At 38.3% G+C, this 27,070-nt stretch overlaps 1 protein-coding gene across 7 annotated transcripts in view; it reads right to left on the bottom strand.

Moving 5' to 3' along the window:
* Positions 1–27,070, bottom strand: part of LDB2 (LIM domain binding 2) — a 212,982-nt gene that overhangs the window by 51,777 nt on the left and 134,135 nt on the right. For all 7 annotated transcript variants that reach the window (XM_082282562.1, XM_082282564.1, XM_082282563.1 and 4 more), the window contains one exon: positions 657–829. In XM_082282562.1, the coding sequence (XP_082138688.1) occupies positions 657–829 (173 nt within the window). The remainder of the gene's footprint in view (positions 1–656; positions 830–27,070) is intronic.

Below are 27,070 nucleotides of genomic sequence, written 5' to 3'. Positions count from 1 at the left end.
ACTGATTTTTTTTTTTTTTTGCTATAAGAAAATTTTTGTTTTAATTTTTATTTTTCACCCTTTTGGTACTGCTGTTTTATATACATATGTGGCACCAGTTTTAATTACATGACTACATGTGCCCTATGCATGAATGCAAAATTACAAATATTGAATATTCACTAACTGTTTGATCCAGAGTGTGTTTCAATCAATTGACTCCTTCCATTAACTTCGTTATCCTTTGGACTGGCATCCTACTGTATTAAATCAGTATTTTCCTCGAGATTTATAGTTCTTGTACTAGCTAAGTATCAAATGTACCAAATGGTAGGTACCAGCAATGTGAAATCTCATAGTTGCCTTAAAATCAAACCCAGAGTAAAGGAGATGGGCAGGCTGAATTTAGTTCACATAAAATTGATAATCTGGCAACCTGGCATTACGTGCTTCTCTTGCAAACTTTCTGGAAGAATTGTAGGAGATACCCACAGAATTTTCCAGTCACATAATGAATATAGAAAACAGTAATTAAATGGCTCCAAGGGTTTTCAGAATTAGAAATAATCAGTCTACCAGAAAAATTCAACAGCCAATATTTTTCACCCTTATACGCACTAAAAAAGAAAAAGAAAACCAAAAACCAACAATATGTTTTATTGAGTCTTCCCTGTTACCTTGGTAAACATGGGTTTTCCATGCTGAGTGACCATGGTGCATTGATCACAGTCCACTGTGATAGATGAGTTGTGGTATGACTCTTTTGAGTGCTTGAGAATGTAATACAGGTCTGTTACACCTCCTTCAAAGACAGTGCTAAAATAACGAGGGATGAGGGTCCTTCCAATTGCTGTGAGGAAAATACAAAGCAGAATTCAGCAAATGCTCTAGGTTATAAAATTTCAAACCATTTGCTAACAGCACATGAATAATTTTAAGTGCAATGAAATCAAACTTTCATTTAATGAATATAATACATTTTCTCTCCCTTTTGTAGAGACAAAGTTGTGCCAGCTCCCACTGAAATCAATGAAAATGGCTGACTCCATTCAGAGGGAGTGGGCTCATCATATTTAATCTTTTTACATTGATGGCAAGTTAGAGTCACTCTTGAAACCATCTGCAAGGTTTTTTGTTCCAAAGTAATTATTACATGAAAACCCACATGATGTCAATTACTACTGAAAGCTGAATATTACCCGTAAGTGTATAAATCCAAGTGGTGAATATTGACAGAAATATACTTCTACACACCAAAAAGCAAAGCACTTTTTTATAAGGAAGTTGTGTACACATATGTTTGTTTGTGTGCAGGGACACATATATTTATATGTACCCACCCATACATGCACACACACACACACATGTGCACACTTGATTCAACAGGAGGGCTACTACTGAGAAATCAGAGTACTGGGGATTGAAGGAGGACCTGAGAATGGAAAACTAGAATGCTGTACAATATATGACTACCCACAGGTCTATCTGGGATCTCTCTTTAGACCAGAATTTAGGTCATAGGCTAGAAAGTCTGAGCAGACACCTGCACTCCCTTACATGCACCACTTAAACCCCAAACTGTGGACTGAAGGTATCCAATTCAGCAACACTTAGTCAGGCAAAATTCTCACTGAAGTCACATCTCTCACTTCAGTAGTAGAGTCAGGTAATTTTTACAAGGTCTAATTCCAAAAATGTAGTAGTGAGAGTGAGCTTCTGAATGTGCTTCAGAAGCACAAACTAGTAGCAGCACTGACATCAAAGGCAATTACCTCACATGCAACTCATGCTTTCCATCTCCTTCTTTACAGATAAATTTGAATGTAACCACAAATTGGTATAAGAGAACACTTCAGTTTATAATAGATGGATACTTCCATACCAAATGACTCATTGCTTTGCAAGCATTAATCAATCCACAGTAATTTTGAGTGGTGGATACATAAAAATTGCCTCCATTTTACAAGGAAAAACCAAGCAAGCTAAATGTTCTCTTGGTAGAATGAGATAGGAAAGTCACCATCCACAGGCAAGATTAGAGTTTATTAGTTCCTAATTCTAATTTGTCTATTAGGACTGTGTGGTGACTCATTCCTCCCTCATTTGCTGTATAATTTTGAGAGTGTTTTCTAAAAAAACTATTTTCATAGAAATTTTGCCAGAATATGAACAAAGGCTCCCGAACCTAAAAACGCATTTGCAAATGGGTGTTGCAAATTAAAAAATAAGGCATTTTCAGAATAGTTCTGTGAATACTGTTTTTGTTCTGTGCATTGCAATGTGGAATATTGTACAGGCAGTCATAATGCATACTGTATAATGAAAATATGCAAATATAGAAAATTAGGACTTGTTAAAGCTTTTGCTGTAATATCAGATATCAATGTAGTTTAATGTACAAAAATATACCACACTCTCTGGAAGTGGTTGACAATCAAGTGAATACATTGAAAGACTGTTATATGACTCTAGATCCTAAAAAACCCCACCCACTAACCATGCATATAATAATTTTCTACAGTCTTTTAATTTAATTTAGAAAAACTGAAGTCCAGTGTATTAGCACAGGATTTAACTCATGGTTTAACTCAAATTTCTTCATGTTGGTGTGGTATATAGCAAAAAGTGAAATTTACCCATCAAGTTAATTTCTTGCTCCCCTAAGGCTAATTAGTGCAAATTAAATTTCCTGCTAATCATCTTAAGCAGCAAATGGGCAATATGAAAATCCAGCATTCCTACTGATTGTGATAAACCTCTATTCATGTGACTTATGCACTGCATAAATATCTTGAAACTATTTAACTGCAGTTTATAGACTGTTCCCAAAGTAGCATGGTCACGTGGCATTGCTTTTTGCCCTGTATTTACAGCTACAACACATTAAAGAAGGCTAGAAGTACATTAAATAATTTATTCTCATTACTAGTAAGCATTTTAATAAAAAATAATTCCTAGGAAGCGTTATCTATGTTTGCCACAGGGATATGCTACTGTGAAGAACAAAGTGGGAGACCAAAAGGATGAAGAGGAATAGAGGTGCACACAAGGATATGCTCTGTGGAACCTGATTTTCCATGACAGATGCACGTGCAGACCCTGTCAGTCTGTAAAACTGAAAATAACTGATGCAAATATCCAGCATAAATGTTTATAGCTACATATTCAGCTCCAGAAGAAGCAGTAATGGAAACTTGTGTTAATGAGCAGATCTGCCCTCAGCTCACTATGTTGCTTTGCCACAAAAGACTGAAGCATGCTCAAGGTTTTGGTTCTCTTCCCGAAGCACTGAATGGCTTAAAAAGATAATTTAATTTCTAGGATAAACATGCAACTCTACAGCAGTAACAAGGCTTTTTGTGCAGGAGATGACATTTCCAAGAACAACAAAGGGCTGTGGAATAGCTCTTACGAGGCCTAGAGATCATCCCAAACTTCAAGCATTTTTTTAGTGCAAAAGACTTTTCCTTGAATTTTTCTCTTCCGAGACATTATTGTGTAGATGAGTATGCAAGCACATATGTGTGTGTACTCCCTGCTCTGCTGCATGCATACATACAATCCTTTCCTGGGCAAAAGAATGGGAACATGGCAAAGGTGCTTTTCTTTCCCTTACTGCAGTAGGTGGACACGCTCATGTGTGGATGTACACACTCCACTCTGTCTCTGTCTCTACAAGTCAACAAGATTTCAGCAACACCATGTAGCTTCTGTTTGAGATAGCAGAAGGATACTGTCTAGGAGCACCCTGAAAAATTTAAAGGCAGGATTGGATATGGGACGATTGTATACTTGTGGCCACTTCAGGATGTGGTCCAGCCATTCTTGTGCCAGTGAAGTGAAATCCCCCCTTGTAGAGCACAGAGCAAGCTGCATGCCAGGTTGGCCTTGTATTTGAAATTCCCCAGTGGCAGTCACAGCAATAATGGAAAGTATAGTCTAAACAGCACATCCAATCCCACCAGTGGGGCTGAATGAAGTTTTATGTGCTACTGCAATTGGAATTCCTTTATATTTTAGAGTGTATTCTGTGGGTTTTAGTTCACAGAATACACGTTCGAGAATGTGTGTCTGTGCTCCTCCCTACCATACCACACCTCCCTAAACAAGCATCACATAGACCCAGCACACAGATGAGTATGGAGAAGTTCTTGTAATTTCCTTTCCTAATGTCAGGACTTTATTCTTTCTCCAACCTTTTTGTTCACCCACCCCCATGGTCCTATTGTCTGTTTCCTCAGCTTATGGTTGGTTGCTTATCTTCCAAGCTCACTGTTCAACTTCCAGTATCTCCCTGTCTTCTCTCCCTCCTCAAATGCTGCCCCTTTTTCTTTCGCTGCAGGAAACTCATTAACTTATCCTAATTCTAAATGATTTCTTCATTCTTCTTACTTAGGAAGGCCCTTTGTCTCTTTGTTCTCCTCCACACTGCCCAAAATGCCAACTTCACATACACTTTTTCAGTGTCCTTCCACAGCTTCTTGTCCCAGGCTCCCTGCCTTAGCAGCCTAAGCTTTCCTTCTAGATCTTTATTTTGTGTGTTCCCCCCTGCCACCCCTCAAACTCCCTCTCTGCACACCCATTTTGTCTCCTCATAACAGCAGATTCTTTCTCCAAATTAATCTCATATTTCCTTCCTTCCTTCCTTCCTTCCTTCAGCTTCTCATCAGCCAGAGATCAACCAAGAGGACCTCTTTGCTCTTGAAAAAGGAAAGAGGTTTGGCCTCGCCCAGCCAAACATATCCCCATTCCCTATATTTTTCTCATTGACTTCCAACCCGCCCTTACTCCATCTTCTCCTTTCATCTGGCAGTTCCTATTTCTCTCTCCTCTATCATATCAATGTCATCTGGTCCTGATTTTTAGCCTCCTTTTCTTTTCCCCCTCCTCTTCCCTTTTCTTTCCTCTACATTCAGGTTAAGTGCCTTCCTTCATAAGGCCACCCAGATCCCAGGTGCATCTGCCAGCAGTGTAGAAGGGAAGGTTTCCTGCTCTTGCATGCACCACTGGCTGAGCCTTCCCTGTGGGTTTTGTAATGGAAATGACCATGGTTCCACATAGCCCTGAGCTGCAAAATATCTAGTTACTCTATGTAGTTGGCATGTGGATACCCCACTGGGCTCCTACTTTGTACCTGGGAAGGCAGATCTTGGAAATTTCAGCTGTCAAACCCTAGTAAAGCCTGCACTGAATACCTGAGAATGGGTACCTTTCTTTTCCCCAAAATATTTAGAAATCTGCTAAATTCAGTCAGATTTGCACAAAGAGAACAAGAGGGATACCCCTACCACAAAGGTGAACAACCCTACTCCAAAGCACACAGATTTTTAAACGTTTAAGAAACAAACTTGCAACACTTCTAACATGGAAAAAATATCTTCATCTATACAAATAACAACAGGCTTTTACTGTCCCATTACCCAGAAAAGACCATTTAATAGTGTGAAATGTGACACCCCACATTGCAAGATACTGTATATACTAGAAGGAAAAATCACCTGCACCTCAGCATTCAGGCATTCATTCCAGATCACTGGAATGCTGCTTTAAATTATAATTTTTTCCTGGGCAGCATTCCTCCCTAGCTGAGGGGGGATTTCTTACGAGAAGTGGGCACTGCCACTTAATCTTTGCTGAATTTTGCTAGCAGTTGCCCAGATAGTAAAGCAAAGTAACAAAGATCAGCTGGATTTAGCAACAGGAAATAGTTATTTATATGAAAATGTCTATAAGAAAGGCATATCTGAAATGAGTATTTTGCACAAAAAAGAATGCTGTCATGCACTGGCATGACGTAACTTTAGCTTATTTTGTAGCGTGACAGCTTGGCTGCATGTGATTCCGTGTAACTTTTCCATGGATCAGAGACCAAAAAACAATTTCAGAATTAAGTAAGATAGATTTGTGACACCCCCCAAATATGAGTGGTCCAGAAATCAATTAATTCAATCTATGAACATAGGCAAAAAGCTTTATAGGTCAGTAACAGTTAACGTTATATATAATTCCTCAAGTATCACAGCTGGGGAATTCTAAGGAATAGAATGAAACCATATGACATATTAAATGGCCCAAGGCCTGCTTCTCAAGGAGGGAAGCACTGAGGACACACTCCTGCTTTTTGGCCTGGGCATGCACCAATGATGATTAGGGTGTCCCTCTCTCACCCTGATCTTTTAGTTTATTTTCCCTTTCAAATATGTTTGCCTGAGCATAAAACACTTCATTCTGTCAGGAATATGTATAATTCTAGAATTATTTTTCCATCCCAAACTGAGCCAAAAAGTCCAATGATCTCCAGATGGGATTGTCCATAACTTGTGAAGTTCAGGGTTTTTCCAAGCCTCAGATGAGCTGTGGGTAGAAAGCCAGCTGAAAAAATAATTTACAATATAATTTTGGTATCACCACACAGTATGGTGGCGATGGTACTGTTGGATGGTTGGGGTTTTTTTCCCTAAGGAAGACTTGAGTTAAATAGAAAGTAAACATGTTTTTGTAGTCCGGAGGAAACTGGTATTATTTGTGGGCTAGGAATAGTTGAAGAACATTTCCTCCCTTTGTGTGCCAAAGATAGGCTGTCAAAATCTCAAAGCCCCCTCTACAGAATGAAGGGTCACGGCCTCTTTGCAGAAGCAGGGCTTGATAGCAAACCCCTCCTTGCTCACTGAACTGCTCATGTGTTACCTTTACAGTAGAAGCTCTCAGAATCAGACATTTGGATTTAGCATATACACCATGTAAAATAACTGCCAAGTTGGTGTAGAAGAGAAACAACGGAAGTGTTAACCAGTGAAATAAAAATATTGGTTTTATTGCTTTCAGGCTGGTTTTTTTTTTTGCAGCTTGAATCCTGTCAAGTCCTCTGTCTTTAATTAAAGCTAGGTTATAAAATAAGTAATAAAACAGAAATGAATAAACCCCCAAAAATATAAAAGATAAAAAGCCTTTAACAGTTACACAGAATCAGCAACAGAATGAAAAAAACCACTCTCTGCCTATAGCTCAAAGGAATTCTGGAAGCTCTGGTGCAGCCTGCAGCTGATTATCTCATCAACATGATATAGATGGGCTCGAGGAACACTGCTGGTTGGAGCTGTGGATTTTTTTGGCTCCCAATACAAAATGTTGAGCTGTCCCATAAACCTCTAGGCAGACTATGAGAGTCTCTTGCTTGAAAGATTATCACAGTTGGATCTCAGTAATTAAATGGAGATGTAACTAACTCTCCTCAGCCAGATGCAGGAACTAGGGAAGCCAGGAGACAGCAGCCCATTGATTGCAAATGAACCTTCCTGGGCACTGCAAAAGAGAGCATGAGCTTTCTGTTAATTGTTAATTGACATCTCTGGGCATGGCTAACTAACATCTGCATGGGCCAGAGCTTGGCATGTTCATTTACATATGTTCCTGTAACTGATGAGAACAAATCAGTACACGCAGAGCAAAACTTTGTGGAGTTGCACAACACATTGCTGCTATTCTGACTACGTTTCTATTTGCCCAAAATTGTCCCAGTGAAAGAGCACATCAGCTGTGTTCTTCCAGACATGGTCCATCTGGCTGCCATGTGGAGGGAGGAATCCCTCTGAAGCTGGACAACAGCAAAGTTCCAGTTTTCAGTACTGTGACCTGCTCTCTGGAAGAGCTTCAAGGCAGGACGCTCATGGGACTGCTCCTCCACCTCTGTAAGACCTTATCTGCTGAGTGGATTCAAACCCAAACAACACAAATCTGTCAATTCCTAGGAAAAGCTGCTGTCAGATTTGATAGTGTGGCATGGAAGGCAGTGAAAAGACGGTCTAATAAGTCCAAATTCTGTCTGACAGAGACATGTGGGCCATGTTGATTAAACCACCCACATGTATCCAAGGCAGAAGCTGGCACACACAGACCTGTCCTTTTTAAATCCCTATCTAGTGTGTAAGATTGGGCTTCTATCATGTAGGTTACTTTTAGAATAAAAATTAGAATATGTGATTAATTTCTGCTTACAGAAATTTCTAGTTATTTATACAAACTACATATTAAGTAAGAGTAGAGGTATGATATAAAATCTATACAATAGCAATAATGATAATACTATATTAGAGAACACTAGTGTACTTTTAATAGTATTATAACAGTAATATATTACATTGTATTCACACATTCAGAAAACGTACATATAATCTGCCCATATTATAACTTTAAAACACCATGAATTTTGGAATGGAGGGGAAGTAGTACTTCCATATGGCAAAATCACACCTTTTAAGGAGTAAAATTAGCATATTCTTAATTAATATATTCTTCCCATGTACTTAAAATTGTGGTTTTATTTTTAATGATCTACTTAGCACCTTTTGGATATTGTGGAAATCTAATGTTTCTAACCAATTTGCCTTTGTTCTCAATTTTTGACAAAATTACAAAGTAGAATGTGTAACATGGATTCAGTACTGTTATTCAGTGACTTGAATCCTTCCCACAACCAGAACCCAATGGTTTTGTTTAGCTCCATGACACTTTCACACTATCTGCAGTATCTTATTTACTTTATATCAACAACATTGCCTACAGTTAAAGGCTATAACCCAAAATATTAAAGCTTATAAAGTTGCAAATGTGTAGGTTTTTTTCTCTCCAATTCCTTCTAGCCTGTGTAACTCAATCATTGTGGTAGGTGTGACCGTGCCTTTTCTCCAGTATTTTCTAACAGCATTTTACCCTTGTGAGGATTTGTGTGTATAATTTGATTCACTTGACAGTGTATTTCCTTTTTTCGAAAGAGTGTAACCAGCACTTCAATCCTCTAAAACACACTTGAGTCAAGAGCAAGTAACAGAAACTATGACAATGAGACCTCAGCTTTACTCGCCACACCTTATGACCCTTATTCTCAACAGACACATAATCTGCAGCTCAGTCCTAAACCCTTCATCCCTCTGAAGAGAGACAATATTTCGCTATAATTCATTTTGGTAAAAACATTCAGAACAGAACTATAAACCCCTCTATATGTCTCAGCACAAAGCTAAACTGCATCAGCGTAATTTTTAATTAAGGTTCAGCCAGTCTACAATAAAATCTCCTCCCAACCTTTTTCTTTTTACACTGGCAGCTGACCACCAGTCTTTAAAGAACTGCTCAGTACAAAATTCATTCATCAGATCTCGACTATTTCGGCCTCAGGCTAAGAGAGTCTGGACCAGGGAATGTAGAGAGCAAGCAGCAGAGTCCAAGATCCCTTCCACAGGATAGCACCTGGACTTGGAGAGCACCTCTGGTCATCATCCCACTCTCCCTCAGAGAAGGTGCATCTGCAGTGGCATGGCTAGGGCTGTGTCCAACTGGGTTTCGAGTACCTCCAAAGATGAAGCCTTCACAGCCTCTCTGGGTAACCTGTGCAAGTGTTTGATCACCTTTGAAGGAAAACAGTTTTTCTTGTGTTTAAATGAAATTTTCTGTGTTTCACTTTGTGCTCACTGCCTCTTGCATTACACTGGGCAATACTGAGAAGTCTGACTCTATCTTCTTTACTCTGTCCCCATCATATATTTACTCACATTATAGGCTTCTCCAAGCTGCAGAGTCTCAACTCTCTCAGCCTCTCCTCACAGAGCAAATCCTCCTTAACATATTCATGTCTCTTTTCTGGACTCACTCCAATATATCCATGTCTTGCTTTTAAGTGGTGAGTCCAAACTGACTGTCCTACACCAGATGTGTCTCACCAGTGCTGAGGGAAAGATCACCTGCCTCAAACTCTCCCTCATGCAGCCCAGGAGGCTGTTGATTTCTCTGCTGCAGTGGCACACAGCTGGCTCTCAGTCAACTTCAACTCTCGGCTCCTTTCCTGCAGGTCTCATTACCAGTGTCTGAACCTGAAGCACAAAGCCCTGCACAGTTCCGTACCAGCTTCGAGCTTTAATTTTTTTCTCCGTATCCACTGACAACACTAAGTAGCCTGCTACTTGATCCTAAAATGAAAACTCAGAGCCCATACAATTTATTTTTTAAACAACTGAATTAGATTTCTAATAGTACAGAGCAGGCCAGACATTGAAAAACTCAGAATTTGTCATGGCAGGCAGGTTTATCAGGAAGCATATGGTATAAGCTGATTTTTTAGGCTGGAGGGGAGAAATGTTTAGGTGGATTACCCATGTTCTTGTTCCACAGACAAAAAGACATACCTTAGATGAGGAAGCTCCAGTTTTAACTCTAAAACTTCCATGTCTTATAAATCAAAACCATCACTCCCATGATGAATATTTATCAAAGAGAGTATTTGTGTTTGCATAAAAATTCTACACTCTGAATGCAAATAAAGCCAGAACAAATGGTTTGCCTGCTTGCAGTATACAGCCACTCACACTTCTGTCTTTGCTAATCATTCTGTTTGAAGAAAGAGTAGCTCAGTTAACTTTGTTCAACAACTGCAAAGAAGAAAGTTTTAAAAGCAAACCAGAGAGGTTATTCACAGCTGTATGACAAACCACTGTCAAAACATAACAAACCACAACCAAACCTAAGCGGAAAATGACAAAATGTAAGACCGTAAAAATGATGGAAATGGTGCAGGACAGGCATTTTAGATGAACAAATGCAATCTGTACCAGCATAAAGGACCAACACAGCAGAGAAAATGATACCCAGAAAAGTTGTCTCAAGAAATAAAGGCAAAAACATAAAATTCAAGTGACAGGACACCAAAAGGAAGGGACAAAAACCAGGGAAACCATCCAGTTGCATTAAATCAAGCACACCCCTGACCCCTGACTTCATCTGACCTAGTAGAATGCTAAACAAGGCATGAAAAAAAAAAAAGAATTATGTAAAAACATAAGCAAAATGATGTTAAGATAAAGTGATATTTGCTATACCCTCACAGACTGCCACAATTCTTTTAAGCAGGTACTCATGCTGGTCTGAGTCAGAATGCAGACAAAGACCTCAGAACCAAAACTTGGTTGCTGCAGAAAACAGGTGTTTGCCTTTCTGTGGTGTGTTCATGCTGGTGGTGGGTTAAGTGACCAAGCCACATATTTCACAGCCATCCACTTGATTAACCACTTATTGGTCTAAATCAAACAGTTCCATGAAAATTAGGCAAATCACTGGAACCACACCAACTACCGCTTGCTAAGAACTTTGCATTATGCTGGTAATCTGCCTTCCCTTTCCCATTCCTCCCCCAAAATTGTATAAATATTCCAATTATTGCTACAAAAGCACATAGGAAGATCTGTTGTGCTATATTTTCTGGAGTGAAGTTGTTCTGGAGACAGATGTCTACAAATATAATTCTACCAGTTTCTCATCTCCAGTCTCTCCTCTGAGCCATGTTGAGATGGGAAGCTGAGGCAGAAAAAAAAGTATTATACATATTCTAGAAATACTATTTAACACATGCAGCCTGTATAAGGGAAGAATAAACAAATGAGAAAGTACTGATCTCAAAAATGCATAGGTCCCTTTTACCCTTAGAAATGCTGGAAGAGAAGCTGTGAGTGACTGAGACAGAGTAGCATTTGTAGTGCAGGGCTTTTCCACTTCTAAAGTTCCTGATTTTCATCCAGGCAAAATCAGCAACATCACACACCTTTAATAGCTGAAACTCTGATAAATTCTATTTTTGGTTTCAGTCCTGTTTGTATCTACCAGAACAGCACCTCATGTCATCACCACCATGCCCGATGAGAAGCCTCAGGACACCATTCATGATGTGAAGTCTAAGGACAAGCACGGGCTGCTGGGACCTCAGAGGGTTTAGCTCAGACAGAATTTACCTTTCTTCTTGGATGCTTTCTGCAGCTCTCTACAAGCTCCCTTCTACTGAGAGATAGCAATAGCAGTACTTATGGCAGCCAGTTTAAGTAGTGGAAGCTACTCCTTCATCGTGGTTAGTACAGTGTAAACATAGCCATGAATGTTTCTATACAGCATATTGTAGGCAGACACCAACTTGCTCTGCTAACACTCTGAATAACCCAAAAACTACATGCTTGCATATCTTGGTATGTCTGAGGATGGAATTCCTGTGAAGAGACAATATATTGCTTTGGGCTCTGAGATGATGCAAATGGCCACACAGCATCTGGTCAGCTTGTGTGTGTGTGTGTGTGTGCAAAACGGGCTCATATAGGCATTTGTCACACAGGCACAGCTGACCTCCTCAACACTAAGAATTCTTTTCCTGGCAAGACTGCAACCCACAGACTGGCCATGTGAAAGAGAAAGATAGTCCTTTCCCTGAACACAGGACTTTGTGCTCAACCACTGTCAGTCAAGCATCACAGCATGGTCCACATTCAGGTGAAAAGTATCAGAGGTGAAATGGGTTGATACGTGCATCAAAGAGGCAATAACATAGTGGGGAGTGTGTCTGGAGAACTGGTGGGAGGTGAGGGGTTACGGTGACACCATAAAAGATATACATGGCATTCTCAAAATCCTCAAACTGCATTAAGCACATGTGGCTTGATAACCAGCATGATTTTTCTGGTAATTTTATGCCATAGATGTATGAACAATATCTCACCAGTGGATAATATCAGTTGTCAGTTATATACATGTTTTATAACAACCAGAACACTCTTTTTCAAAAAGCTGTTGGTGGTTGGCTTTGATTTCTTTTTTTCTGCAGCAAAGCTTGCTTTCCCACTCTCTTTCTCTTTCAAGCTCATGAAAGCTAACTGCAGAGAAAGTAAAAATGGTATTGAACACACTGGACAAAATAATTAGAAAAATAGTCTACCATTTAAAAATGTTTTGTTGGTTTTAAAAGTGTGCCTTGTTTATTACCCTTAAAATGAAGTGCCCTGTGTTCAGTTATACAAATCAGATGTCTGACAAAATAACACTAAATAATAAAGAAGCACTTTCAGAAAAGGACAAGCAATGTAGCAGGTTTATAAGCTTCAGTCAGAACACACATTATACGTAGTTTTTAATAAAATTTAATGCAAGTAATGCAGAATGCTCTTAACTCTAAAAAGGTAACTTCAGTAATAAGTACTACAACAAATCTGTGCTGAAGTTGAAACAATCACTTCCTATGTTTTCTGTCCTTTTAGCTGTATGATACATTTTGTCACATTTCCCAGAGAGTCATTACATTATCTTCTTGGAATAGTTTTTCTACAATGACTCACTGTGATTTATGGAACAACCATAGGTACGATAGAGTTCCCATGACACTCTTGAACAGCCACTGTTTGGACAATTTCAGGGACTCCCTGATCATAGAACATCACCACCACCACCACACATGATCAACCCAAATTCCCACCTGGACCAACACCATTGCTTAACAACAGACAAACTAGAAACTTAAGAAAAAAAAATGGAAAAAATAAAAGGACAAGTGTGGCACAATCCTTGCCCTGGTCCATCACACCTACTTCCAAAAATAAACACATAGAAAGCTATAGAAGTGTTTGTTGCATACAATTAGACAAGCTACCAACAGCTATTGACATCCAACTATAGTGACAGTGCAGGGAACCCCATGCTCCAGAAGCCACCCTAAAACCTCTTATTTAATAACAGAAAAATACATACAGACTTTATTATCTTAGGCTGAAAGCATATAAAATTTTTCTCTTGGAACATATTTTCCTACAGAACTTCAAGAAATAAATTCAGGGTGGGAAGCTCTTTTCTAAAGATCCAGCAATAACTTTTATCTATCAGCAGTGCTTGATAGGGTTACAGTGCAAGTCTCCCAAAAAGAATCCCTGTTGACATCAAAGAGAATGACCCCAGATAGGTAACTCAATGCTCTGATATCTTAATATGTATATGACCATGCAATTCAAAATACTTCTTTGAAAAATTAAATATTTTTTTCAAAATCTACCAAATTAAAAAACTTAAAGAAATCATCTAAAATTGAAAAACTAATTTAATTTGGTATACTTCGAACTCATTATGTTAAACAGGACTCTGCATAAAAATAAGATACTCCATCTTTCAGTGTGAACATGCAAATATATTGCTGCATACATATGTATTTGAAATATCCCCCTGACTTTCAAATAATTTGTACATATCTCACAACTAAGAACATACATTTTTTTAACATCAGCATTGCAAACTCAACTCAGGATCTGGAAACAAATTCGTGTGCCAGCTACTGCAGTGAATAGCAAGCTGACTTACTTGTTTACAAAGCCTAACACCATGTAAGAGTAAGCTTGGTAGGTACCAATCCATACTTTCATTATACAACAAATAAAAAAGGTGCTGGAATAAAATGCAGAAAACACCAGCACAAAATTGTTCTGTTGTTCCGTTACACAGAAGAGTAAGAGAAAGTAACACTCCTACAAAGTTGTTTTTTTCACCATAACCATAGAAAAACATCTTTGCCTAAAGTCAACTTCCTTCACTGCATTAATACACTAATACATTAATATTTGCAAATATTTCTCCCCCTGTTAATACTGATCTTATTTCAGACATTATTCACAAATACTGGCCCCTCATGCATCTCCACTTTAACAGCAGGAATTTTGTTTGCATAATGATGAGGAGAATTTAAAAAAATAATTTTAATTTATGTGAAGTTAGTCACCTAAGAGGTGAGGACAGAGGAGGAGTGCTGTGCTCTCAAGCAAACCAGGTAGCTGCACTGTTTCTGCTCCACATGCTTCTGGATTATGCCAGAAAAGCATGCTGAATACAACTGGAAAACATGGGCTCTACTCTGCAACTACTTTCTAATATAAAATGAAGCTTACATATTTTTTTTCAGCAAATTTTAGGATTAATTCAAAACTGTCATTTTGCTACGAAAAATAGAAATGGAGGAAAAATTGCCCACAGTGATGCATAAAACAATTTAGATAAATAGGAGTTGTTCCCAGACCTCTGCACAAGCCTTGGAGTGAACATGACATTTAAAATTTTTTTGGATAAGTGCTCTTGTATTTCATACAGTACTTTAACCATATCACTTCTATCCTCCTGTTCCTAGAATCAGCACAACTACAAATATGAAATAAAAGGCTGTTCTTACATACCTCACATCTGGTTAGAGTTAGGAAGTACTAAAAATCATGTGAGGGAGTTTATTCTTTCAGGCTGTTGAGTTTGAAATTCTGGTTGTTTCTTGCTTTTGCAAGAACCACAGAGGCAAGTGATCCTTAAAAAGAGATGGCTGTTTTGCTTGCCATTACAAAAGACTGAAATTACTTTGTTGGACTGAGCTATGGCTTTGAACTTAGCAATAGGTCATTAAATATTTGAATGTATGCAAGATAACACAGAAAACAATTCACAGCAACCAATGTGATACTAAAACCTCTCCTCCCCAGGCTTTGTACCCAGCAGGTGCCTGCACTGACTGCACAGTGTGCCACAATGCATGTCACATAGCTGCAGACAAGATTCATGGGGTGGTTTGGTTTCGCCATGCCACACAGCCGAGTCTCACCTGTCACTGCCCTGACACTGGTACAGGTATAGGGCCCCATACTTCTGAAAGAAGAAAATACCAACCCTCTCTTACAGCATGTGCTTTGTGTCCACTTCAGGAGCCATACACACTTAGCAAAGTAATTCTGAATTTCTCCAGGATAATCATCTATGCCTACACACTCACGCAGCATTCTGCTGGGGTGGAACAGGAGCTTCTAACCACACACACATTTTGTTGGCAAAGCAGCATGAGTCTGATTTCCCAGAGCTATTCCCATGAGGTGGTGTGCAGCATAGTCACAAGCAGTGGCTCTGAGTGACTTTTGTCACCTCTAATGTCTCCTAAAAATCCACCACTTCCAAGGCAGATGGCAGGCTACACCCCCAAAGAGCAACTTCACAGGAAGCCTTTGCTCTGCGTGGGGATGCTGCCTAAGGAAGCTGAACTTTTGCTCCTCCTCTTCTATTTCCACCTGCTTTTTTCCCCTTGAGTCTCATCACTTGTATGTCATCCCATTCATATTTTACTCCCATGTTGAAAGCTGTCTGCTCCATTCAATGTCCTTCAAAGGGGTACTCACACGGAAGTCACTCACAAGGTCACCCAAAGCATTTCCATTGAAGAATTTGAGTTTGCTGCTTGTTTGCTGTTATTTGTGCTCTGTATGTTCTTAGTAGTGATAAATGCACCCAAACCTTCAGAATCATCAGAAAGGTGATGGGAATGGTTGAATTTGAAAACACAGGTTTTCATGCAACTCTGAGAAGATTTAAGAGCAAATGGCAGTATTAACATAACATTTTTGTTTACTGCATCAGTTACAAGTCACACTTGAGGAATGACACTCTTAACAGTGTCAAGAAAAAGTGGCGTTTACTTTATAAGGAGTAAATTTTAACCCAAATAGGATCAGAAACCAAGAAAAATTCTTTTTCTTTTTTTTTTTTTTCTTCAGAGAAATGTCTATGTTTACACTCCAGTGCCATAGAAAAAACTTCCAATATCTATGTGGTGGGTGTCTTTTTTTGTCTCCCCAGTGATTCCAGAAATTAAGAATATTTTGATATATTCTATAGTCACCTGTTTTAAATAAAAAATCCTTTATGTAACCAGCCAACTGACATGGAATAATCATCTCCTTTCCATACACCATGCTAACTGTACTGACTGTGGTACATTGGGGTGACATGTCCTAGGCAAATGCCACGTTTGCAGACTAGTCCCAAGAGAATGACTGCCAGTGGATGTTTCTTAAAGGGCACAGTGAGATGACAATTATGGGGGATTCTTCCAGCTACCTGCCCATCTATGAATCATTCTCTTAGATTTACCAGGAATTACTACATTGTCTTTATTAAAGGTGATTCTAAGCAGAAGTCTTGCTGAAACATTGAATAAAAACTGTACTGTTGATGACATTAGATATGCTGAAGGGAAGAGTCATTGGCTGCTTCTCTGCTAACCACAGGAAAACACTACTGCAAGATGGATGATCCATATTAGTGATACCACAGTGGTGTCACTGTGATGGAAAATTGTACAGGTTTTCTTTTTGTCTTTTTCACTATTTTTTCAGAATGCATCACTGACAGTAGTAATATGAAACTGCTCTTATTTGAAATGTAGTAGCCTAGAAAATACATAAACTGATGCCAGTGTGTCTTCTACAGAACAGAAGAAACCCAGGGGGCTCCTGTTATAAGACTGCTCCAGTACAGGTCAACTGTTGCAATATTCAGCAACCTAAATATCATTAAAGTAGTTATTCCCTACTATGTCCTTTCCTATCTAACACCTTTTTGAGCAAAAATTTTGATGTTTCCTCCAGTACATGTTTTTGAATATGCTGATCTGGCTTGTTGTTGCAAAACACACAGGTGATACGCAGAAATGAATCTTGTGTTTTCAATGCTACAAAGTAGTGTGTTCATGTGGTTCACTCTGCACCACAGTTTTGCCTCCTGACTCCTCTGCATGGGTACAAGAGACATTTACTTTGTATATTACTTAACTGGTAAAATTAGGATACTCTTCCCCCAAAAAAGTTCTAGAAATGTAAGCTCACTTTAACAGCAATTTTCTATATGATCTGGCATGAAGTTACTGCCATGGAAGGCACTGACAACAGGGAACAATTCCCTTCCAAAGTTCAAAGATATATTTTAAAACCAGGAAACCAACCATTGTGTTTATTCATTTATGCTTTTGAAGCATAAATACAGAGTCCTCCCCATCCCCAGCATCACTGGGGACAATCAGTGGCAGTTCAACCCTTCCTGAGCCTTTGAACAAACTTTCTTGTAACTCTTACAACTTAGGCTGACTACATACAATACCATTTTATTGCTGCAATGACTGTCAATTAACGTATGCAAATTACAAATTAAAATATGCAAACCATATGTAGATTACACTTATTTTTAAAAGGCTCACCTAAAGAAGGGGATGTAGCTGTCACTTTTAACAATTGCAAACACCTAATAGCAAACGCCTACATGTAAAACTGCTAAAAAGACACATCCATGGTGCAGCGCTGAAGCACATCTGAACTTACATGCTCTTTCAAGATGCAAAATAAGTTTTTTTAGGATTCTTTTTGGCATTTGTTCATGATGTATTGCACACATATGCCTACTAGCAAATGCTTTAAAACAGGATATCTGGAAATATTGCAACAGATAAGTTCGCAGAGAACAACTTTTCCACTGAATATGTAAGCGAGCACATAATGCTCTATGACACAGACAGCAAGTACTAAAACCCTTTGCACCATGAATAAAAAGGAATGACTTGGCTTGGATTATTAAGTCACTGCTTTTCTCTGAGAGGTTGAGCCTGGAAATGGAATCACAAACTCATGAGGAGCTCCAAATTCTTAATTTATCATCACTTCCCCTTGAAAATCTTGAGAGAAAATTTCAAAGCCTTGCCCATGTCCTCCATAATGTCCTATGGCACACAGTAAACTGGGGGCAATTATTTAATCAAGAAGCAATTAATTATTTTCACTCATGTCATAAAGACAGGTACTGAACATGTGGGGAATTGAAACAGAAAGCCTAAAATACTTTCCCTGAAAATACTGCTCTTACAGCCTACTTCCTAACCTACACACAGTTTGACAGAAGTGCAATTGTAGGACAGTAAGTGTTACTGAAGTACTTATAGCAGCAACATTCTAGGAGCCGTCACAGCAGTACTGGGCAACCACATATTACTCAGGCAATCCCTCTTTACATACAGGCATGAAAGACACCATTATAAATGTCTCATCCTGAAAAGGGTTAAGGACAACTTCTTCATGTGAGCAAAGCCCATGCTGACAGGCAAACACTCCCAGGAGGCAGAGCGGGAACAGCGCAGGACATGACCAACCTTGGCTGCCTGCTGTCAGCTCGCTGGGAGCTACAAGCCCAGGAGGGGACACCACAATGGCCTTGTGAAGGCTCCTGCCCCAAACAGGGCTTGGTGGTGGCTGAAGCTGCCTGAGCAAGGCACCATGTGACAGAAACCCCTCTGTGAGGTCCATCACCTCCAGAGGAAGAGCAGTACCAAACAACAGGGAAGGTCACTTCTAAAATAACTACAGCCGTTTCCTCATGTGACTGTGCTCTAACAATGTGGTTTGCAACCATTATTTAATTGTAATTTCAGCTAACCATTTTGCAGTAATTGATGGCTGAATAAGAAATCCAACAACTGCCTATATAGCTGAACAAATTATACTCTGCTTATAATACCTTCTTAACTCAGCCACCCACTATGGCTGAAATATTTGATTGCTAAATTGATTTTTCATTAATTTAATCTTCAAGGATGATTATTATTCTGAAGCTGGACCACACACAATAAAAATAGGCATTTTATTAGTCATATAGTCACAGGGCAATAGGGAAAATGGCATGAGCCTGGGCTGATGTATAATTTGTTGTTCCAATGCCAACTTGCAGAACATCATTACCTCATCACAGTTGGTCTGATAGAAGCAAAAAGAAATTTGGGTCTCATTAGTCCTTTTAAAAATTCTTGACCTTGAAAATATGAAAGTACTTGGAAGAGATTATTAAATAGCTGTAATAATAAAAAATAATCTCAACACTGAAATTTTAAATTAAGGAAAGCTCTTTCTCATTTCAGAAGACACTTGTTATCAGGAAGACAGTGTGTCCTGAAAGTACTCTGTAATAGTTTCACAGTAAATAAATGTTTTTAAAACCATGGAATGTCACCACCACAAAATACACCCTTGCAAAAATTATAATCAATTATCAAAATGCCTTTAATACACTTTACAAACACATGCCACTGAAACTACTCACACAAATGTTTGTGGGAGAGCTAGAGGGAGACCGTGATGCTTTACCTATGAAAACTTGCTAGGAAGAAACTATGCCTACTTCAGTGAATAAAAGACATGGCGATCAACATAAATTAGGGGTCAGTGCAAACCATCTCAAAATTCCTACTTGCTAATGTTTTTTAATTACTTCTTTTTTTCTGGCAGTCACCATTTTGTAGGTCTTAACTATCCCAGCAGAATACTGCTGACCTCCTCATGGTCTAGAGAGGCCAGTTTTATTTCTAAGGTTAATATTCTCCCCTTTGGCATGAATTTCATTTTATTTCTGGAAGTAACCCAGGCCCAAAAGACTTCAAAAGGATGCCCATCAACTAATGAATTAATAATCTACACCAAAAAATGCCTAAAGCCCTGGACTGACCTGAAACTAGTAGTGTCTCAACCAGATTAGACCCACCACAGGTCTTTAACACTGGATCTTTAAAAAATGGAAATAGAGAAGAAATGAGGGAAAACTAGCTTCTGTGTAATTTCTCTCCATATTATGGGTACATAAGAATCATAACAGCTTGTGTGATGAAGGTGTGAGGAAAGGAAGTGTAGTAATACAAAAGATATAGATGGTTCTTGACATATGTCCTTTTTGCTGCTTAGCAACGTGTCAGTGTACTGCATTCTTTTTCTGTTTCAACTTTCTACCAAAAGGATGTTTATACTGGAAGAATTGATTTTTTGCAGAGCCCTATGCACAACCTTCTGCAGAGTCGGCAATGGCAAAGCAGTGGATACTGTGCTCTGAATAGACCCCAGAGGGTTCTGTAATTGAAATACTAGAATATTTTTCAAACAAGCCAAGTGCTCTCCAGTAGTGTGATCCAGGCAAACCCAAGATGCTCAACTCCCTAAGAATTTTCTTCTCCTTTCTTTTAACAGCAACTCTTGTCATACTGCTTCCCCTCCCCCACCCTCAATCTATTACTGTAAAGGAGTAAAGTGAAGAAACACTTCATAGTTGAAATTAGGTAACCTTTGTTCTATCAGAGCCTCTTTCTTTTCTTGCATATATTTTTAAAATTATTTTTATTTCCTAAGGTTGGAATAGCCCGTTACAAGTATATTTTTAATAGCAAAACTTTCCTGTACATTTAATTGTTACTGACAAACATCTCAGGATCAATATTTTTAGCTAACCGGAGCCTTCACATTTATTATCCTGATAGAAATCATGTGCATTTGAATTTCTACTGGTGAAATTCTTGTTGCACGGACCTTAACTTCCAAGGTTCCTTTCATGTTCTGTGCCAAATTCAATCTCTTACTTCAGTAAAAATTACTACCACAGTTTTCCAGTGAAGTAGTTGTAGAAGTTTGCATGCAACAGAGAGAACAGACACTATGTTTTTTGTAATTTTTTCGGTTTGCACTTGTGTCAGAAAAGAAGTAAATAATATCACTAAATTTTACTGGTATTAAAGGTGTTTTATATCCTCTTAGAAGACCAGAAGTTTTGTTCGCACCCATTTTCTCTTTGCTTTGCCAAAATTATGAAATATAGTTTTCACATAAATGAAAATAATTCCATACTCTTTTTTAGAATGCAATGTAGCTTTTGCACAATAGTACCTCCTATAAATACATAAATTTTCTAAGTCTGAGTACTTTTGAGCACTGCTGCAGGTAGGAATGAGAACATTTGAGTACTTTTGAGCAATGTAGTTATGAATAAGAATTCTCTTTCCATACCTCTCATGGAAAGTTTGTCTTGCTGTTGAATATCAGTTTGAGGTTAAATAAGTTGGCACAGTTTGAGCAAGCTGTATGCATCACATATGATGCATACACAGGTGATTAAGCAATGAAGAACATAAGACTTCATAAATCTGCTTCCCAAATGACTCAGCAACTCACATCACATGAAAATCACACCATATAAATATTTTCCATGAGTTTACTGAGCTGTGTCTTAAAACTGGCCCATTTCTCTCTTCACTTATGCTGATTCAGACCCCACTGATCACTAGAAATATTCTTTTAATTTCCAGCCTATATTCACTCATGTCCACTTGTTTTTAGTCTCAAGTGTCACTTTTCTCTGACCCTGCTGTTTCCCCGCTAAAGAGCATGTGGACAGCAACCCATATATTACTGCACTAAAAAAGCCACAACCTTTTACTTTGTTTGCAGTACATTTTGTTTGCTTCCAGATCATTCTACTTGCCCCTATAACCCTTCCTAACACTTGCATCACTTGGATTTAATCTTCCTTAAAAGCGGGTGTACAGTTTTTGAAAAAGCAAGCTCTCCAGTGCTGCTACAACATTAACACTTCCCCATCTTCACAGGAAATGTCTCATTTGATACTTTCTAGGATCACATTGCTTTCTTCACAGCTGTATCACATCGGTTACTCATAGTTATTCTATGACTGATTGTTACACACAGGTCTTTTGCCTCCTCTGTCATTTTCAACTGATAAGTCTCTAGCAGAAATTCTTTCCAGCAGGCTTTAAGTGCCATCAGTACTCTTAAATTTCATCTTATTTCTATTACTTTAGTCCTCAAGGTCAGAATATTTTTCCTGCATAATATTCTGATCATCCTTTATATTAATGATGTCTCACAATATTTTGCCACCACCAAATTCCATTCCTCCAGTTCTACATTTTGTTCCAAAACCATTAATTAAAATGTTACATAAGTACTCTAGATTGATCCTTGAAAAATTCCACTGATATGTTCCTTCTAGTGTGACAGTTCTCCATTTAACATAACCTGTTGTTATGGCTTTTTTACTCAGGTCTATTCCATTCTGCAGTGCCACTACTAACATCCACCTTGTTCAGCTGGACTATTAATTTCCCATGTGTGATCCTGTATCAAATGTTGAACTTTGACTAATATCAGGCCTACCACATTTTCTGAATGTCTAGTTCCTCAGTGTAGACTGGGATAATAACCTTGATAAATCTATGTCGCATTTGTTTGAATGTTCTAATACTGTGGTTGCATAAAACTAATTTAAAGGTCAGACAAAATGAGACTGTAGTAAATCACCTCTTATGAAAATTGTCATTAAAGAAACTTTATTTCACAGCAACCTACGAAATAAAGACAACTTATATGCAAAAATTTAACTAAAGCACTTAAAAATCAGCTATTAACCAGCAGTGATCTAAATCAGTTGTAAGAAAAAGTATAATTTATAATGTAGATTTGGTATAGAGCCTTACGATACAATGTGTAGCAAGAAATAAACATTCTTATATGAACCTTTGTTTAAAACATAGCTATCCTCCTATGTCTATTAACAAACTAAGCATTTTGACATATTCACAATACAATAAGAGTTGAAAAGCACAGATCTGGAAAAATCTATCTAGCTTCTTTCTCATTGACTATGGAGCATAGCAAGAAAATAAGTGGTAGACAGAAAAATTAAAAATGACAAATACATGAATTTTTGCTCTTCAAACAGCACATTTTCCAGGCTGGTTACAGACTTGATTAGTAGCTGATTAGCATTGTACTCTAGCAGGGATTTTGGGTTTGCTATTGCTAGAAAGTAAATGAACATAGCTGTTAGCCTAAATTCAGTAGTTATTATGTGGCTGTGGAAAGAGTTTTTGGAAAATTTTCTGCACCACTGGACCCATTTTTTCCTGGAGCTTTTTAGATCTTTATGGGGGAACTGTACTTACCCAGAAGGCAACCACTAAGCACTGATAACAAGGATGTTTCTGAGAGCATGTAACTAAATTAACACGCCTATCCACAGCTGAAAGGAAGGTCTGACCAGGCTGTAACACTGCAGCTTGCCTGAGCTTTAAACATCATGTTGAAAGCAGCCACAAACAGCGAATATGGCAGCAGGCTATCTCATTTGAAAGGATGTTCTGAATGAAAGACTGCCCAGACCCAGACCAGAGGCCAGCTGTGCCTTGCTGCCTTCTCCTGCTTTCTGGAACTCCACAACATCCCATCTGGAACATGCTGGGGGAGCTCCTGCCCTTCCTGATGTGATGGAGGCTGCTGACATGACCCCGCATAACTCAGGAGGTGGGTATGACAGCTGTGTGCCTGCCATATGATTGACTCCTGATTTACCTGGATCACAGGACAATCACCTCTGTAGTCAGACAATGGGATGAGGGGCCACCAAACATTTCCCAAAGGAAAGCCCATAGGTTTGGAAATACTGTCAAGAATATCAAATCACCAGTTCCCTCCAGAATATTACGTTAAGGTCAGTTCTGCAGCCTTAGCTCCAAGTGACTTAAAGATCTGGGTGTGGGATGTTTAAAAGCCTGTTTAAAGCTCAGGAGTGATGACCCTTTTCCTTTGGTGCAGTGTCTATCATATGAATAAAGTTAGTTTCTGCGAGAGCTTCCTTCTCTCACTTCCACACTTGAAGAACAGGTTTTGAATTTATGTCCTTCACCTTGGAATTTATTAATATAAACTTGCAATGTAAAATGTTTCTACAATTTAAATATGATCTATCCATGACAGTGAACGGGTTCCTGTCATCATTGAACTAAATTTAATCCTGTTTCCCAAAATTGTTACAGAACACTAAGAAATGCTGCTGCACCTCAGAGATTGTTTGGTTATTGGAATTAGTAAGACCTTCTGGTATGCACTGTAGCATACATGTAGGCAAAGTTAGAACTTTCCAAGAAGGAAAAATAAAAAAACTGATTGCAGACAGCAAGAGCAGGAAGAAAAAAAAGAAGTGGTCTGAAGACTGAATCAGATTATGTTAATTAAAAGATGAAAACTGTTGCTTTTTGAGTGAAGTTATTAGTGAGGACTTTCAGGCAGAACCTATTTTGTCCTACAACTTCAATATCAGAAATTAAAGTTCTAAGGTATAATACCAAGTACATTGGTAAGCAACAGCTGAAAAATTGAGGAAAATCAGCCATTTCCTAGATTACCTTAGTATCTTCTCTTATTTTCTGTTAAAATGTTATATATGTATTCACCACAGATACAGTTGAATATAAGAGTAACTCATGTTTTTCTATGTGATGAGCTCGACTATGCATCTTTTTCTAGAGCAGCAACTTACATGACTGTGGGGTTGAACTTCTCCACATGCTTTTGAGCAGTGCTTTTGCATGGAACTACAGCAATCTGAGCAGGAAAAGTCAGTGAGGATGGGCCCCAATATTTCACGTTATGGAAAGTAGCAACAAAATAGATAAAAATAACAGAGTTCATTACTGCATGAGTTACTTCTATTACTAAAGGAACTGCAGGTGTCAGAATAATTCCTCATCTGCTCTACATATATCACTGGAACTTGCACTATCTCTAATAACAAAGTTGTCTCTGTAACTCATCCTGTGGGCACATGCATTTTACTGATCTCTCTCATGGACAGTAGTACATGTTTGCTCACTCCTTTATAAAATTCCTTTCCAAAAGAAAACCCAACAAGCATGGGGAGTACAATCCTGTTCTGTCAGCTTAAGAAAGACTCCAAACAAAAAAGGAATCTGTTCTGTAACACACTGCCCTCATTTCTGTGACTTCATGAATGAGAGAGTCTTTCCCCAGACTTTCCTCAGTAACTGCAGGGTTTCTGCTCACAGCATTGTATTTCCCCACGCCAGAACAAGGCAACATGGCACAAGGTAGTGCTGACCTGGGTCCTGAGGAAGCACCTCAGTTAGCCTCAACTTACATGCCTCACATATACCAGACCAGATTCTATACCCCTGCCAACAAGCACGGGGTGCCCTGTGTGGTATCTGGTCTCCTGATTAGCTTCTAGAGGCTGCCCTGGTATGTCAAGCATGCACAGATGCAACATAATCTACTGGTCAAAATCCTGTGTTTAGATTAGTTGAAAGCCATAATAACAACTGCTTGCTTGCAGGTATAGTGCAGGAAAAGGTCTCCAAGAAATTTCTTCACACCTCTGCACAGTGGAGTGGATATGAAGTAAAGAGAATTTAACTCATCAAAGTGAGCTTCTGGTTAACTACTAGCTCTATTTTTTAATTGTTTTAATTATTTTAATAATATAGGCTTAGTTTGCTATGGAAGAAGAATAATTAATGGTTTATTCATACAGATACAATGATGTCAAACAGCATAATGAATCTGTAACCAATGTTTAAGCTTAAATAGCTCACTATTGTATAAACTGTTACCTCATTATTTTATACATATGTCTAAGGGTGTATGTCTGTGTACACCTACACAAACACATTCCAAATATAATCACCAACAAATCTTGATTATAAAATGAAGGGAAAGCTTTAAAAATCTAACAAGTATTATCACATAAATTTTAGAAAAATTACACATAACAGACTAACATGCCAAATAGCTGTCTTAACAGTTTATATTTGGCACTCAGATGATGAGTACCTTGTAGTTAATAGTCAAAGATGTCACCTAAACAGAATGCTTTTCAGATATTTTAAACTGTGTAAAACTCAATATACCCTTTCTAACTTACAGCTTTTTTTCAAGCTAGGGGACAATGTCTATACACTTTAAATCAAATAAATAGCTGCAAATCTAATTTGCAGATTCATCATACACAAAGCTCTTCTGAAAATTCTTAAGCGCTGCTTTTGCCTATATACATAATATGTGAACATACATATTGTACCGCCACCAAAAATATTTTTATAGGATTTTCATCCCTCCCAAAGGACTTTCAAATCAGAATTCAGGATCTGAGTTTTACATCCTCACTTTGAAAAATCTAATGTTCCTTGCCATTTATGAGGCTTTAATTTAAATAATTTAAAAAATACATTAATTAAAGATCATATGTAGAAGAGTAGCAACATATACCTGGACATGACCTACAGGATGAATTAAAGGAAAAGCTGAAGTATAATCAACACACTGCACATTTTGGTAAGTCAGTGCTAGATTTTTCTCCGAGAGAGAAGCAGTTCCTGCTGGGATGTTATTTAATATGGTAGAACAGACTCTAACCAGCTGCTCCTTTTATATCCAAGGAAACAGAAAAAACAGACTGGAGATGTCTTACTATTACTTTTGCAAGCTGTTAGTTTGAACAAGCTACTTACAATACAGAAAACAGCTATTGATTCTTTAATGAGTGGAGTACATAGCACAGTATTTGATCTTGCATGCAAGGCACTTCTTGTAATGGAAAGTTATTCTAGAAGAGAGTACAAAATTAATAAACTATTAACAGGAAAAATCAACAGCACACAGATGCAAAGGTAAATACCAAAAAATAAACGGATCATACCATTGCTGGTAGATTTGTGAAGAACCTTACCTGTATTAATACATTAACTGCATTAGTCATGTAAATCATAACTAGGTTAAAAGAACAAGTTTGGGTTTTTTTCATACAGTGATAATCTTTGTATTAAGCCAGCTTA

Source organism: Coloeus monedula (genome assembly GCF_965178545.1).
Source record: "Coloeus monedula genome assembly, chromosome: 5".
NCBI classification, from domain to species: Eukaryota; Metazoa; Chordata; class Aves; order Passeriformes; family Corvidae; genus Coloeus; species Coloeus monedula.
Note: the sequence above shows the minus strand (reverse complement) of the source record. Positions and strands in the feature narration are given on the sequence as shown.